Raw genomic sequence first — 16,464 nt, 5'->3', positions numbered from 1 at the left:
GTTCAAGCAAGAATTACAGTTACAATATTTAGTCTATTTGTTTCTGGAAAAGTAAAGAAAATATATAGTCATCTATTTTATCTTTGTGAGTCTAAAGTTTCATATCTAATTTATCTTTTATCATGACTAAGGAAAACTATATAGCTATTTGTTTTCGACACCAAAGACCCCAGAAGGATATAAATGTTATCTAAGTAAACAGGAAATACATTGTAAGCAACTTCCAAAGTTCTAGAATTGACAGAGACTTCTTGCTGCCTGGACAGTCACCCAAAGTTCTTTTATAATGTTGGGGCATCCATCTTAAGCCTACAGGCCCATAGTATCTGCCAGACTTTTCCATGAAGCAGGAAATCCAATGATCTGTTCTGCCTGGTAATGGCAAAGTTCATCAGTTGCTTCTGTGTCCTGCATAATGTCTGGCAGACTGTTTCATGAAGCAAAAATCCTGAATGACTGTCTCACCTTCTTTAGGCAAGGTTAGAAGTCATTTTTCTGTGGGTCCTTTATATCCAGTTTATAAAGCATATCATCAAGCAATTCAGGTAAGAGCAGTTTCTTGCCCAAATGGCTAGCAAACTCCATAAGGAGCCTCTCCTATGCTCATCTTCCTCTTGAAGTAATTGGTGCTGCCAGAAGCAAATGTGTCTCACTATCAAAAAGTCTAATTCTTAAAATCTTTTAAATGAGATGGCTCAGTGGTTAAGAGCATTGCCTACTCTTCCAAAGATCCTGAGTTCAATTCCCGGCAACCACATGATGGCTCACAACCATCTGTAATGAGGTCTGGTGCCCTCTTCTGGCCTGCAGACATACACACAGACAGAATATTGTATACAAAACAAACAAATAAATAAATATTTTTAAAAAATGTTATGTTCTGTAGGTCTTTGAAAGATTTGAAGAATATATAGCCATCTGAAATCTAGAAAACCTATCATGACTACAAGTTTGACTATTATAAGTGACTACTTATTAATCTGAAAATTTTAATTATACATTATTTTTAAATGAGCTGTATAAACATAGTACTTTAAATAAGAATAGAAATATAACAAAATTGATCTTAAGTTTATATAAAGTTCATACCAGTGTATTATTCATTTTTATATCATATCTCCCTTTAAATGAAAACAAACATTTATAAAAAATTATCTTGGGAATTTGACCATTGTTTTCTTCAAACTGCTTCCTGATGTTTGTTGGGTAACATATTTTTAGGGTTCACAGAGACCTTTTTGGGAGAGGGGGAGTTCTTGTTCCATCAAACCACATTAGCCTAGAAAGAATCCACAGGTCCTCATCTTCTGTGGAAACAAAAACAACCTCTTTTCCAAAGTAACATATCCTTAGACCCAGATTTTGAAGTCAGGATACCTTTATGTTGGTTTAGCTTAGCAGCCCCCGGAATCAAATATCTTTGCAGTCAAAAATTCAAAGAAAATACAATAATACACATAATTCAGACTCTCCGTGTATTTTTTATTTTTTCGTGGCTTATTTTTCTTTACTCCTCTAATGTATGACTGACTGTGCTCTTTTATATTACTTCTACTGTCTCCGTAAAGACTTTGTTTTATTTTTAAAACTATTTCTTTTTATAACTGCCTATACTCTTTTTCTCTCTCTCCCAAGCCTATGTACATTTTTTAAACACACTATGTCTCGTTTAGAGGTTTTTTGTGTCTGAATCTGTCCTATTGCATATCTGAAATCTTTTTCTGACTACGAGTGTATGTGGTGTGTGTGTGTGTGTGTGTGTGTGTGTGTGTGTGTGTGTTAATTGTTAAGCAGATGTGACTAGGACCAACTCCATGGCCCTGCCTCTTTGCTCTGCCCAGTCCAACATGGCAGAGGTATGTTCACTGCCTCTGTGAGACATGCACACCACTCCAGCTCCAGGGACACAGTGGGTCTATGTCACCATTATGCAATTTGTAACATGCTGTTTACAGACCCCATTTAAGTGCAGGACCTCCCGAAAGAGCCAGAGTCCATTCTACCACCTCCAGCACGCACTAAGAAGCTGTTTTTTTTTTTTTTTTTGTTTTTTGTTTTTTTTTTTAATGAAGCCATGCAGTTTTTTGCTGCTAACACTGAGTCAGGAAGCCCTCTCTTAAAGAAGCCATGCCTCTGCTTGTCACCAGCAAACAGAGCAATTCTGAAAAAACGTATGGCTACCAAGAAGTCATGCTTAACTCTTTCTTGTGTCTACAATTCCTTCCCAGCTCTCTCAGGTTTTATGTGGGTGTAGTTGGTCCACATTGGCTTCACTTTGTACGCTGAGACTCCTCGTGCTCATTTGTTTCCCAGCTTCCCAGACCTGAATACTCACCCAGAAACTATATTATTATAATAGTGTTTGGCCTATTAGCTCAGACTTCTTATTAACTAACTCTTACATCTTAAATTAACCCTTCTTTATTAATCTGTGTGTCCACACGGGGTTGTGTCTTACTGGTAAGGATCTGGCGTCTGTCTCCTTCAGTAGCCACACGGTGTCTCTCTGACTCTGCCTACTCTCTCTATACAGTCTCTTCCAGCCTGACTATATTCTGCCCTGCAATAGGCCAAAGCAGCTTTATTTGTTAACCAATAAAAGCAACATATATACAAAAGGACATTCCACGTCAACTTTTATGAATTGTAATGTAAATATCTGATATGTAGGATATCTATATGTGACCCCTAAAAGGAGTCACAACCCCCAAGTTGAGAGCCACTGATGTAGATGCTGTGACCTAGGTCTTCTACAAGAATTACTGTGGTCCTGAGTAAGATTTCAAAAATTTTGGTGAAAAGTTTTCTATTTGTGTTTGTCAGTGAAATTGTCCTACAGCCTTTCTTTTCTTTTCTTTTCTTTTCTTTTCTTTTCTTTTCTTTTCTTTTCTTTTCTTTTCTTTTTTTTCTGTGTATTTATCTGGTTTTGGTATCGTGGAAATACTAGCGTTACAGAATTAGTTTGGCGAGTATCCTTCCCTTCCTATCTTGGGTAATTTGAGGAGTTGCTGTATTACAGTTTAAGGAGTATTGTTGATTTACAGTTTGCAGAGTATTGCCACTGTACAGTTTGAGGAGTATTATTTGTTATCTCTTTCTCAAACATTTGGCAGAACTGTCAGCGAATCCATTGCTTCTGGGTCTTTCATAAAGTGAAAAGCTTTTGATTACTGCTTAAGTCTCATTATTTGATATGAATCTGCTTAAGTTGTTTATGTCATCTTGATTCAATAAAATTAATGCCATTATAAACTTCTTACATAATACAGATTATGCAAGTTTGGGAGATAAAAGTTTCAAAGTAGTTCTCAATAAACCTCTGGATTTCATTGGAATCTGTTATAATGTTTTCTATTCAGCTCTGATTTCATTAAGTTGGGTCGTTCTCAGTTGGATACTTTGGCTAGGAGTTTGTCAATTGCAAACTCCTCCTCAAAGGGCCACCTCTTTGTTTGATTCCATGTATTGTTCTGTAGTTTCCATTTCATCAAGTTTTTGCTCTAATCTTTATTATTTCTAGCTACCTTGTCTTGCTCTCATTTTACAACCTCAGTGTTTATCGGTATGTTATTTATGTAAGATATCTTTTTCTAATATATAGTATATTTTTCTACTCTATACTATATAGTATTTACACAGATGTTTTAAACTATGGTCCTAGTAGTGACTTAATTGTATTACAAAGTTCTAGGAAATTATGTTTTTAACTTTCATTTCTTCTAGGATTTTTTAAAATATTTTTTTGGTTTTTTTCAACGATACCTGGTCATCAAGAATGTATTGTTCAATCTTCAAGTGTTTGTGTAGTTTCTGTCGCTTCTCTTGTCTTCATTTTAGCTTATTGTTGCCTGATGATATCTACAAGATTATTTCTGTTCTTTCATGTTTAAGGTTTGTGCTGTGACCTAGAATGTCATCTATTTTAGGGATGGTTACACAAACTGTGGAGAATACCATTTCTATTAGATAGAATATTCTCTAGATATTTAATTCTATTTGATTGATGATATAGTTTAACTCTGAAGTATCTTTAATTTAGTGCACATATATTTAAAATTGTTACTTCTTCTTGACCAGTTATTACCTTTTGTTGTATAGCAGTTTCTTCCAACTGAGAATAATTTCTTACAAACTTGGATCCACCTGTTTGCCTTTCACTTCTGTAGATTCAGAAAGCTTTGATGTTCCAGCCAAAAATTCCAGACATCCACATCCTTCCAGCAGGAAGTTCAGCAGTTAGGGGACTTGGAAAGTACAAATCCTTTGCCAATAGAGTGTCATGGTTGCTCCCTTATTTCCCTCAGATTGAACATTGCTCACCCCAGAGAAGGGCATATAATCTGAGGAAATGGGAGGAACTGCCCAGCTGATGGACTGTGAAACTAGGAGGATCTGCCAACCACACTTAGCTTTCCAGGGTAGCTGGCAGTGTCTAGCTTACCTTTTAGATAAGATTGCTGCTTTCTCTCCCCTTGCTGCGGATTCCATGGGGGAAGTTGTATTAAGTTGGCCTCACTTCTTTTCTGTGCGTTGCTCATTCGTTTCTTACGGTCTGCCCTTATTTCATCACTTCTGTGCACTTCTGAAGCTCTTTTGTTCTTTTTGGAATAGAGTCTATTCTGGCACTGGATTTCCTTCTTAGTGTCACAAGTAGGCAGTTTCTGGAGAGCCTTAAGGTAAAGTTATCTAGAAATAATTATCTTATAAGTAGCCTGCCCAGAAATGGATTGGTCAACTTGCCCAGCACAGTGACAATAAGAGAAGGTTCCAACAATACAAACGATTCTGCTGTGGGGCATTGTTGATGGCCGCAAGCAGCTAGGGCAAAGTAGTCTGCCTGTAGCTGTTCTTTTCTTATCATCTGGTACACTGAATGGTGAGGTAAAACTTTTTCCTTACTGTTTGACCATAAATCTTTTGCTTCAGAAGACAATTTGTGCAACATTATCTCACTTTTGGATTTTCTGCATCAATATTTACTTTTATTAATCCTACCATCTTCAAAGCAATGTGCCAAGTGCTGTAAGTCGATACAAAGAGCAGGACACTGCCGTGTCCCCCACTGAGACCAAATCTAATCGGGAAAGTGGAATATAAGCAGTTTTCTGAGAAGGGCACAAAGCAGAACAGAGAGCGTTAGAGGGGAACAGAAGAGTGTGCTATTACTCTTTTGTGAGAAACCTTCCCACACTGTGAATTTCATCAGAAGCAGGAAATACTTATTTTAGTTTATATATTTTTACAGGAAACCTAGAGAATCGTAAGAGGAGTTCATAGTCAGAGAATCTGCTCTTGGAAGCTAGGAGGCAAAGAGAAAGGTCAGGTCCCAGAATCCTTCAGGGGTGCACCACAAAGGGCTTTCCTAGGGTTCTGCTACCTCCCCATAGGCCACAGGCTGAGGATGAAGCTTCCAGCACATGGGCCTTGGGGATGTACAGGGTCCAAACATTGGATCTCTGCCTCCACAGTCACGTGGCCATCTCAAACTATGAAGTGCCTTCAGCCTGTTCCTAAAAACTCTGTTCCCAGAGTTTTAACTATTTTGTTATTGTTCTGAGTCTCCCGAGACTCAAGGCAAACGTATAGGTGTGAGACACTGAAGAAAAGAACTGAAACCCAAGTTACATAATTCCAAAGTGCAGTGGTGTGCCGTGAACATTTCTTTTCCCAAAGGGAGGAATAGGAATACAGAAGAATTAAGGCAAGAATTAACCCGACAAAACAAACATTAGATATGTTTGGTACTCCACACCTGGCATTCTGGACACACTGGAATTTGATAACCCAAGGGATTGGGAAGCCCTTTTCTAGTAGACTGCTGGGGACAGTCCTCATGCTCATGTAGCTGGAGCTGGCTCCACTCACTGTCTGTAGTTTCCCTACATGTTTTCCTTCCCATGGCATCTCTAACTTCTTTTTATGCATTTAGTTCCTTGGGTATGCAGTACTGGGTTTTATGTATGTATGTATGTGTGTGTGTGTGTGTGTGTGTGTGTGTGTGTGTGTGTGTGTGTGCGAGTATCCATGTGAGTGCAGGGGAAGTTACATGAGTTTGCTAGCATATATTATTTAACTTAAAGTAACACATAAATGAAAGGATGCTAGGTTTAGCCATGATTTTCAGGGATAAAAACTAAGTCTACAGTAACCAAAAGATTTACTTGAAGTTAAAATTTGGGATATTAGGAGTTGGCCCCAGGTTTATCTTAGAAGTCTAAACTCCGTCTCTTACTGGAGTTAGAGAGAGAGTTGGGAATTGTAAGCATAGAACAAATATTAACCACATGAGAGTAAGAGAGAAAATTGGACATATCAGATAATGTGGCCCCAGACAAACGTTAGAAGCCATTGTGCCACTGATGGAGGAAGGTCATTGGTTAATTAAATAAAGAAGCTGCTTGCCCTGATAGGTTAAAACATAGGTGGGAGGAGTAAACAGAACAGAATGCTGGGAGGAAGAGGAAGTGAGCTCAGAGACGCCATCCTCCCCTCTCCCAGGCAGACACAGGCGATGAAGCTCCGACCCAGGATGGACGTAGGCTAGAATCTTCCCGGTAAGACCGGTGCTCACAGATTATTAGAGATGGGTTGATCGGGATATCAGAATTAGCCAGTAAGGGCTAGAGCTACAGGGCCAAGCAGTGTTTAAAAGAATACAGTGTCCGTGTAATTATTTCAGGGCATAAGCTAGCCATGCAGGCGGCTGGGGTGCTGGGTACGCAGCCCCGCCGCTCCTATTACTACATGCCACTCCTAGTAGCTTGGCCAGATATGTTTTCCTCTCTGGCTCCATTTATGCTGTGCTCGTTCTCCGCCTTTCTGAAGCCTGCCATTGCTGTGTCACTCTTTCACTGTCGTTATTACCATGCCAGTGCTCATTTCCATCTGACAAGTTGTGACCACTTCCCTTTGCTCTTTGACAAGCCTCAGCTCTAGATTAAACAAGCCTGAGCAGCTCAGCAGTTGAAGAATGCACACCTGTGGGAACTGTGACATTGCATTCAAAACCACAGACCTCGAATAGGAATTAAACAAAATTAAGTCGTCCTGCTAAATACTCCTAATAAACTGCTCTTTGCTTTTCAAAATAACTGTTTTACTTTCCTTTTCTCAGATCCATACTCTCCCCCTTCAGGTTTCTGATAACCTCATTTTCTATTTAAAGTGTAGGGTACAACTGAGAAAGCTGGAACATGGATCCCCTCCTCTTTCCATCCTCGGGTCAACCCTTGTGTTTGTTTCATGTGGAAGCTGGCTCCTTCCTCCTGTGGAAGACAAAATCTTCCTGTTGCTTGAATCTCGTTCTCCTTTTGACTTCTTGGCTGTCTCTAGCTACTCTCTCCATCATCGTGATGTTGCTAACAATGGTCTAATTTAGATGTCTTCTCCTTTAAATATGAAACTTGTCTGCATTTTCTGTCTTTATCATTCATTGCCTGTCAACCTCCTTGTGTTTCTGTCCCCATCATTTGCTGAGAAACTTCAGTAGCAAACCATTTCATACAGTTAAATGCCAACGTGTCATCTCTACCTCGTCAACAACTTACTTACTTGGGACTGCCTTCCTATTAAGAAGCGTCTTTGTTTTGATTTCTGTGATTACTACCATGCTTTCCTTCTTGACACCAGACATCCTGTTCTCAGCTTCCTTCTGTAGATGCTGCTGTTGTACTTGCCTTTTTCCTCTAGCCATTTTGCCTGCACAAGGAATCTGCACCAGTCCTGTGCTGTTAGATGAGATGCTGTTATCTTTTATGCCAATGACTCTCAAAGCCTCTTTAGCAGGCTTCCCCATTTAAAAGTGAGTTTGATGGAAGAAACTTCACATGACCAAAATATGGCCTGTACTTTCAGTACATACAAAACTGTTCCTCCTGTCATTGACACTTCAGTAAAAAATATGCCAACTAGTGCATTTGATCAAAACCGTCTTCTAGATTGGGAGATTGTTTTCTTTATCCTTTAGTGTATGATCAAAAACATAAAAAATTCTGATTGTTTTTAAATTGTTTCACTGGTTGCTTTTACATAGTTTCTTACAAAGTAGAGTGTCTTGATGCCCCTTATATAATGTGTATGGTTCTGTCTTCAATATTTTCTTCCATAAATTTTAGAGGTATGCAGTCAGGGTGCTGGAGAAGTAATTTGAGTCCTGATCTCTGTGTGTGTGTGAGGGGTAACTGGGCCTATCTTGGGTTTTTGAAACCTCAAAGCCCATAACATACCTGCTCCAATAAGGCCACACCTCCTAATCCTTTCAAAGAGTTCCACTCCTTGGTAACTAAGCATTAAAATATATGAACCTATGGGAGTCATTTTTATTTGAACCACGACAGTGACCATTCTAGACTAGCTACTGGTCTAAGGAAGTAGCTTCCTTCATTACTGGACTTGCTAATCTTGGGTATAAGGCACTTTTAGAATGACGGCAGGTAGTTTTGAGGGAAGGAGCGACTCTAGGGTGAATATGCCGCTGTCTTCTAGTATTTGGAAATCTGCAGTGCTTAAGAATTTTTACAAACAGAAGGATAAAATTCAAACATTCATAAACTTACTATAACCGGAATTTCCTATTATGTGAAGAGGGGAGAGAAGAAAAAAGAAAGAAAGGGAGTTATGTGGTGAGATAGGAAACAGGGGACTAGGGAGAGGGCCAGAGTTGGTCTTTTTATCCACCAGCTCGTGTGGGAACTAATCTGTTACCAAGACAACTCACCTGCTCCCGAACTCATAATCACCTCTCTTAAAGGCGATTATATTGGGGAATGAAGTCATGACAAACCACACTGATATTAAAGCAGATCTTTATGTAATGTTTAGTAGGTTGTTGTTGATACTTGATGTTGTAGTGGAAGGCACTGAAAAAATTTAAGCGTCAGATTGATGGTTCTGCTATCCTATGATTCTAATAGAAAAGAGGCTGAGGAATAAGGTCCCAAAGTTAATGAACAGAAAGCCTTTTCTCTTTTGACCATGAATGTTTGATACATAATAAGCATCTCAGAGTGAAGTTGCTTGGTCTCCATGAGCAGTGCTGTCAGCTAGCGTCTGTCATATGAGAAACCGTGTGGTCAAAAGAAGCATGTTTTACCATCCTGTGTTCTCTCTATCCCCCCTGCTTGGCGTACTTGAGAGAAACAATTTGTTTGCTCTAAACATAGCACATTGGGAATCCAGTTATAAAAGTTGCTCTGTACTAAAAGTAATGTTTCTTTTGTTCAAAGGTCCGTCAACCTGTTGTATGCACCAACAGCCATGTGTTTTGTTCCATTTGCATTGACTTGTGGTTGAAGAATAACAGCCAGTGTCCGGCTTGCAGAGTTCCTATCACTCCAGAAAATCCTTGCAAAGAGATTATTGGTGAGGGTTTATTTTTTATGTGCGTAAGATAGATTTAAGACAATTTATAAACAGTGTTTGTTTGGGGAATAGTGATATGAAGTCTTCATTGTTACAGATCAACATCATATTGGGCTTATTGGTAATTTTATATAGTTTATATAGTACAAAGAACCTTCTAGCCAAATGCAGCTTACATTAGAGACTGCATGTGGACAGAAATATTAATGATTTAAAGTCACAGGTGCTAAGAAGGGAAAATAAAGGGCTAGAGGGTGTTGGAAAGAAGGTGAGTAGCTCTGAGAAAGTCTTGATGAGGTAGGTGACCTTTAGGTTTTGAGCCTCAAAGTGTGCTTTAGGAATGTTGGCTGAGTGGTGGTATGTAGCCTATATAGAGGTGAGACAAAATTTAGTCAGATTGGAGCCTCTGGTCCTGTTGAGGATAATGTAAAGCGCATTTTAGTTTATTAAAGAAAAGGAAGAATTTACCCTAAAGTAAAAATAAACACCAGTAGTCTCTCGGAATGTGTTACTTTCCTAGCTCCTGTTTGACACTCCTCTTGTCCCTCCTAATGCAGCACTAATTTTCTTTTTTTTTTAACCTTAATTAGTTTCATTTTATCTTTGACTGGACCAGCATCTCCAATCTGCATATCCAAATTTTGTTTTGGGGAAGTTATATTGAAGTGCGATTAATAAAAACTCAGAGACAGATATTGGGGTTTGATCTGAAGACCAGAAAAACAAAGCAGCCAGCCATTGTCTCTTACCTTGACCTCAGTTCGAAAATGGTGACCCTGCCTCCAGGAACCCTCAGAATGAGGCTGGGACTCAGAGCTGTCTCCTCTGGTCTTATTTTCCGCTCTAGTTCTGGGATTAAGGGCGTGCACCACTACCACCTGGTTTCTATGGCAAGCTGGTGTGGCTACTGGGATTAAAATTGTGTGTCATTGCTGCCTGGTCTGTAAGGCTGGCCGGTGTGTCTGTTTTACTTTGTTGACCATCAAGCAAGCTTTATTAAAGATACAAATGAAATATCACTACATTATATGATGCAATATGAAAAAAATGGTTCATTTCATTTTGCTCAAACCAAACAAAAATAAGGATGTTTTTCCCCTCCAGGAGGAACAGGTGAAAGTGAACCTATGCTGAGCCCTATGGTCAGGAAGCACCTTCGGAGAACGAGACTCGAGCTCCTCCACAAAGAGTATGAGGTATCTAACACTGCTTTAATGCGACTCCAGCAGTGGACTTAAGGGAAACCGGTCATAGCCCCACATGTCTGAGACTGCATGCTATGAAGCTTCGCTCTTTGTATTTTCCCTTGGGTCTTTTTTGGTGTGCGGCGGGGCTGTTTGTCTTTGGAGAGTCTTGTAACCCTCGAGATGACACACATTCACCTCCGTGCCTAGCCTGAAACCTTGCATGCCAGTCTAAACATATGTGATAAGTTCTTCCTTTTCTGTTTTAAATAGAGAAATGCTTTTATTTAAGTAAAGGACGGATGACTAAGATTTCATAGAATAGGAAGAAATGGAAACATTTTCCTTCTTTAAAATTATTTTTTAATTTGAGATTTTTATTTTATGTATGTGTTTTGTTTGCATGCATTCCTATGCACCACTTGAGTGCCGAGTGTCTGCAGCCAGGAGAAGGGGTGGATCACTTGGGACTGCCAGGTGTGTGCTGGGATTCAGGCCCAGGTCCTGGAGAAGAGCAGCAATCCTCTTAGCTGCTGAGTCTGCTCTCTCTCCAGCCTCTTCCTTTTTAGAAGTGTGTGTGTGCTTGCTAATTTGTGCCTCTTCTGTTTATTTTATATTTGTTCCATTTAAAAAAAAAAGTGAGTGATTAAAGAAGTCCACTTAGGGAACTCAATTAATTTGTTACTGTCTATAGAATCACTGACAATTATAAACATGCTGAATTCTGGTCTACATGTAAACGTTATGCTTAAGTAAACTGATATGTTAGCATCAGTGTGAAATGTTATTTCTAATCTTCATCTAAAGGTGAATGAGCAGACTGGTTTACCATGAAGGTGGAATTTTTACAAGTGAATTCAGTATACATTTGATAGTAGACATTAAGATCTATTGTCATTTTATCGTCATTAAAAGAAGAATGGAGTCTTTATAATATACGTATATATGTATATGTGTGTATATATTATATTTGATCTAGTTTTATATCCCCCTTTTCTCTTAGCAGTTGGAGAAAGGCTTTTTGTGGGGGGTAAGGAAAGACATGTGCAGCAGATACATAAAAATCCTCTGCAAGCAGAGGGGGCTTGTGAAGCTGAAAAATTTAGTCTTTCTCGAGGGCTGGGTATTTTTTAAGACTCCGAAGGGTCTTTATCCCCTAATTTAGGCTTGGTCAGTTTGAAGCAAGACAGAATGGCTGATTGGTATGCAACAAATATTTATACTGCTGTGTAAATATAGTATGATAGGAAGGTTTCTTTAAATTAGACTCTGCACATGGAAACTATCTGAGCTGCCTCAAACATTTTAATGCACTGGAGCATAAGTGATGGAATAAATGTTCATCCCTACATTTTCCCCATTTGTGAGTATTTAAATGAATGCTTGTTTACTCATTGCTGTATTTATTTAAAGATTGCAGTTTCTTATGCTGGGTATGGTGGCACATCCCTTTAATTCCCGCTCTTGGGAGACAGAGATAGTCAGATTTCTGCGATATCAAGATCTGCCTAGTCTGCAGAGTGAGTTCAGGACAGCCAGGACTTAAAAGAGCGATGATTCTTAACCTTCCTAATGCTGTGTCCCTCTCTTACAGTTCCTCATTGTAAAATTATTTTATTGCTACAGCATGACTGCAATTTGCTACTGTTCTGAATTGTTATATCTTGCATGCAGGATGTCTGGTATGTGACACCTGTGAAAGGGCTGCTCAACCCCAGGCTCAGAACCACTGATATAGAGACCTTGTCTCCAAACAAACTAACAAAAAGTGGGGTGGAGAAGGATGCAGCTTCTTTTAGAATACTGTTAAATGTATTATAATATACTAGTAAATAGTACTGGGACAAATCAAAAGGCACTCTTCCATAATTAATAAATGTCATAGATATTAATTAGAGAGCTCATTGACTTAAGTCTATTTTCTCTTGCTTTAAAATCAGAACACTTTAAACTGGCTTATGTTTCTACAAGCTAAAGTTAAGGCATACATGATGATGGAGAAAAAGAATAAGAAAAGAAAGAGTGCCAGCGCTTGCTCTGCATGCTCTCTTGTTTTCTCTCCCTCCCTCCCCCCCTCCCCTCTCTCTTTCTCTTTTTAAGTCAGGAACCCATTTATTGATAACCTAGATATCAGCCTTAATCCATTCATGAGGGCCTCATTTAATCACCTCTCGATGTTCCCCCTTGTAATGTTGTCACAATGGCAGCTGCATTTCTGCAGGAGATTGGGAGGGACATTCAGACAGGCACTGACATTTGGAGTTTATTTTCTGTTAGAACTTTTAACAGCCTCATGTAATTAAGATTTTATGCCCATTATAGAAGAATAAATGGTATTCCACTGTGGCTACATTGGTCCATGAGAGTAGAGGGAGCAGAAATGGGGAACAGGGCTAGGACGAGTAGGGAACAGGGTTGGGATGACCGTGGATATGCCAGGGACAGGGACAGCCCTCCAGCAGACAGACTTAGGTGAGTCAGCTCAACTTTAGTCCATGGTAGAAGGAATATATAGGACTCGGGAGCCTGGGGACAGATCCTAGTTTGCATTAGGTGGCATGCTCCTATCACAAGGCTTCCTATGTGGCAGTAGAGTCCTATAGAAATGACTTGAGCATTTGCCTAATTGCCTTGTGAACAGCAGGGGAATAGCATTTGCAGGGAACTGTCTCAGGGGTCGCCACTGAGGTAGGTCAGACATCCTGGGCCTAAAAAAGTCCTTCAGATAAGAATAATAGAAAGCAGGAAGCTTGCTGAGGGGGGAGTCCTCTCTGTTGCCACACTTAGAGAAAACTGCCAGGCTGTGGTAGTCTGCAACCTCTGACCGGCAGAGCCTCCCATCACTACACAGAAGAATCTACCCCAAATGTTTGCCCTCACATTCAAGAGCAACAGCAGTTCCAGAGCAGACAAGCAGATATTTGGAATGGCTCTGAGTAACAGTTGAAGACCCACTGCTGGGATTGATCTGGGATGCAAAGTGGAAAGATTTCATTCCTACTTTAGATATAGAAATAAAAATATAAACAAAATTCTGGCTATTTTGAACAATAGCTTTTAAATTTCTCTCTGTAAAGCAATTAAGATGCCTCAAATTTTCCGTCTGAATAGGAATCTACTTTGTTGTTGAAATTCATGTTTTTTCTTAATTTCTTGATGATATTTTAAACAAAATCAAAGAGTTGACATTTATAAAGCCAGAGCTGTCTTTGAATTCAAATGTAAGTAGCTGGTATCAATTTTTATGAGAGACAAAATACTTTGAGAATTTAAGCTGACTGTTTCCTTATAAAACCGTTCTGGTATATAAAGGGTCCATGTGTGTATGAAAGTTTGAGTGTAATATTCAAGAACACATTGGCTCTGGCTGAGCATATACAAGCATTAGTTCATATCTGATCGTTGAATTCCGTACTCTTTCAGGATGAAATAGATTGTTTGCAGAAAGAAGTAGAAGAACTTAAAAGTAAAAACCTCAGCTTGGAGTCACAGATCAAGACTATTCTGGACCCTTTAACCTTGATGCAGGGCAGCCAAAACGAAGACAAACATCAAGCAGCAGATAATCAAAGTAAAAGTGACCCAGAAACAGTAGTGGAATGGAAGAAAAAACTCAGAACAGCTAATGAAATCTATGAAAAAGTAAAAGATGATGTGGATAAGTTAAAAGAGGTAAGTTGTAGTCGTGCGAAAATCTACGGTGGTTGTTTTTGAAGTTGTACAGTAGTTTACGCACTTTCGCAAGTATACATAGCCGTGTCCTTGACTCACATAGCTAATGTGAGAGAGCAGGACTAAGGCCTGATGAGATGTTCATGCACTAGGAACGCGTCGTCTCATAGCTGTCTTGAGCGGCCAAGAGGTATCAGGTGGTTCCATTTGTGACTATAATTGGAGACCTGTAGTGCTTGTCTATGAGCGTGCTTCTGGAAGAGTTGCATCAGTTGAAAGGATGCGTTTCTGTCCCCCTCTTTGTGGTTTGCCTTAAGGTTTTAAGCTTACAGCAGTGACTGCTTTGTGGGCATTGAAACAAGCATATCCCATCTCCCGGCTTAGCAAAGAAACATTTATTGGCTTGTTTTTTGAGGCAAGATCTCACTAGTCAAAGATTGCCTGAACTTGCTATGTAGCCCAGGCTGGCTTCACATTAACCGCCCTGCTGCTTCAGACTCCTAGTGTTAGGGTTGCTGGTGTGTCTCACTGTACCCAGCTGAACAAAAGATTTTCACCAGGTCTTTCTTAGCACTACCGTTCTCTGATGTTGAAAGCTGAATGTAAGTACATTCTGCAATTAGTTTACTGACTAGCTCCAGAGAAAGCCGTGAGCACCTGCTTTAGACCACTTCCGTAGAGAGTAATGGGGCACATGGGCTGTCTATCCATCCAACAAGATACAGAGGACATTAGTTGAGGTTGGGGAAGCAAACTTGGGATTTTTTAAGTCTAGAAAGGAGATAAAGATGTGTGCCATTAACACTAGCACAGTGACAGGTATTCTATTGCTTTCTGGAACAGAGAGCAGCCTTTAGCTTGACTTGAGGATTATCTGCCCTGCAGTACAGTAGTGGTAAATGGTGTGATTTTATAGCACTCGTTTCTACAACTGCCCTTTTAACCTATCTCCATTTCTTTAAAATGCTGTTCTTGTTCTGAATTATTGTGTCCTGAGCCACGAAATCGTTAATGGACTCCGTATGGTATTTTATAGAAGAACCACTGCATGTTAGCTCTCATATCTTCAGCGAGGTTAAGTAGTAGAAAAACATTTTCAAATTAGTCTCCATATACAAAACGAATGTGGTGCGATTCATAAAAGGCCAGTGTGAAAGGAATATGGAGATGGCTTTCAGAAAGAAGAGCTGCATCCGTACCTCCCTGCGTCTTTATGAGGGAAGTGTGTACTGTGTACTGCAGCCAGCCTTAGTGTATAAACATGTTACTTTAGTAACACGTTATCAGAATTAGTAAATGAACATGTTGTCAGAATTACTGTGTTATCAGAATTATTTGGTATATTCACTAAGCCTGTTTGGGGTACCCAGTGAAAATATTATGTAATAAATTACAGATGAGTAAGAAACGTGGATTACAGAGACAAAATGCAAATATGAAGTACAAATAATAATCTCAGTCAGATGCTGAAAAAAACGATTCGGTAGAGTATGACTTGGTTTGAGCAAATGGACATCTGATGCTGCCTGTATCTGTGAGTTTGGAAACATGAGACCTTGTCACGCCCAGTCAGAGTTGAGAGTGCATAATAATCAAAGGCTTTGATATCCCCAGGTACTGTAAGTAGGCAGAACTCTACTGTTTATAACCTTTAGGTCCTTTTAATAGTTAGGAGCTATCCAGCCTATAACGAGAAGTATTAAAAAGCCACAGGGCTGGTGAGGGATCTTGAAACATAATATGATCCCAGTATTAGGGGGTGGGGTAGGAAAGGAAGTCAGGTGAGTTCTAATTTAAGCTTCTTGTCATCATCAAAAAATATTCACTAAGTGCCTCCCTTTACGGTGCTGTGCTTGAAAGCTTAATTCATTGTTGGTGTATGAGGAAGTAAATGGCTTTCCTGTATCTTCAGAGGGTAATAATGGTGGTGTCTATTAGTCACTTAAAGAATTGACCCTCCAGCATCCTGGTTTGTGTGCATCCCTGAAGAAGGTGAGCAAACATTTGAGTAGGGGTATAGGCTTCAAGTGAGTATTCTCCACCTCCCTTACTTGTTACCGTTGAGATACAATTGTATTAAAGTAGGTAAGTAATACATTCTGGAAGTTAGTCAGAAACTCTGGCCAATGTTTTTATTATAGGTTTTCAAAATTCTTAGGTTTCCCTTTCTTTTTCCCTGACAGTAATTCTATGGTTTGTTAAATATGAGCATAAATGTTCTAGCCATAGCATTTTCTTGGCTGGGTTA

At 39.4% G+C, this 16,464-nt stretch overlaps 1 protein-coding gene across 2 annotated transcripts in view; it reads left to right on the top strand.

Annotated features, from left to right (window-relative positions):
• Rnf219 (ring finger protein 219) overlaps positions 1–16,464 on the top strand; it is a 37,397-nt gene that overhangs the window by 6,944 nt on the left and 13,989 nt on the right. For both annotated transcript variants that reach the window (XM_005365378.3, XM_026788385.1), the window contains exons 2-4: positions 9,225–9,360; positions 10,465–10,556; positions 13,968–14,216. In XM_005365378.3, the coding sequence (XP_005365435.1) occupies positions 9,225–9,360; positions 10,465–10,556; positions 13,968–14,216 (477 nt within the window). The remainder of the gene's footprint in view (positions 1–9,224; positions 9,361–10,464; positions 10,557–13,967; positions 14,217–16,464) is intronic.

The sequence above is a fragment of the Microtus ochrogaster genome, unplaced genomic scaffold, assembly GCF_000317375.1.
Source record: "Microtus ochrogaster isolate Prairie Vole_2 unplaced genomic scaffold, MicOch1.0 UNK2, whole genome shotgun sequence".
Taxonomy (NCBI): Eukaryota; Metazoa; Chordata; class Mammalia; order Rodentia; family Cricetidae; genus Microtus; species Microtus ochrogaster.
The sequence above is the reverse complement of the archived record's forward strand: the minus strand, read 5'-3'. Positions and strand labels throughout refer to the sequence as shown.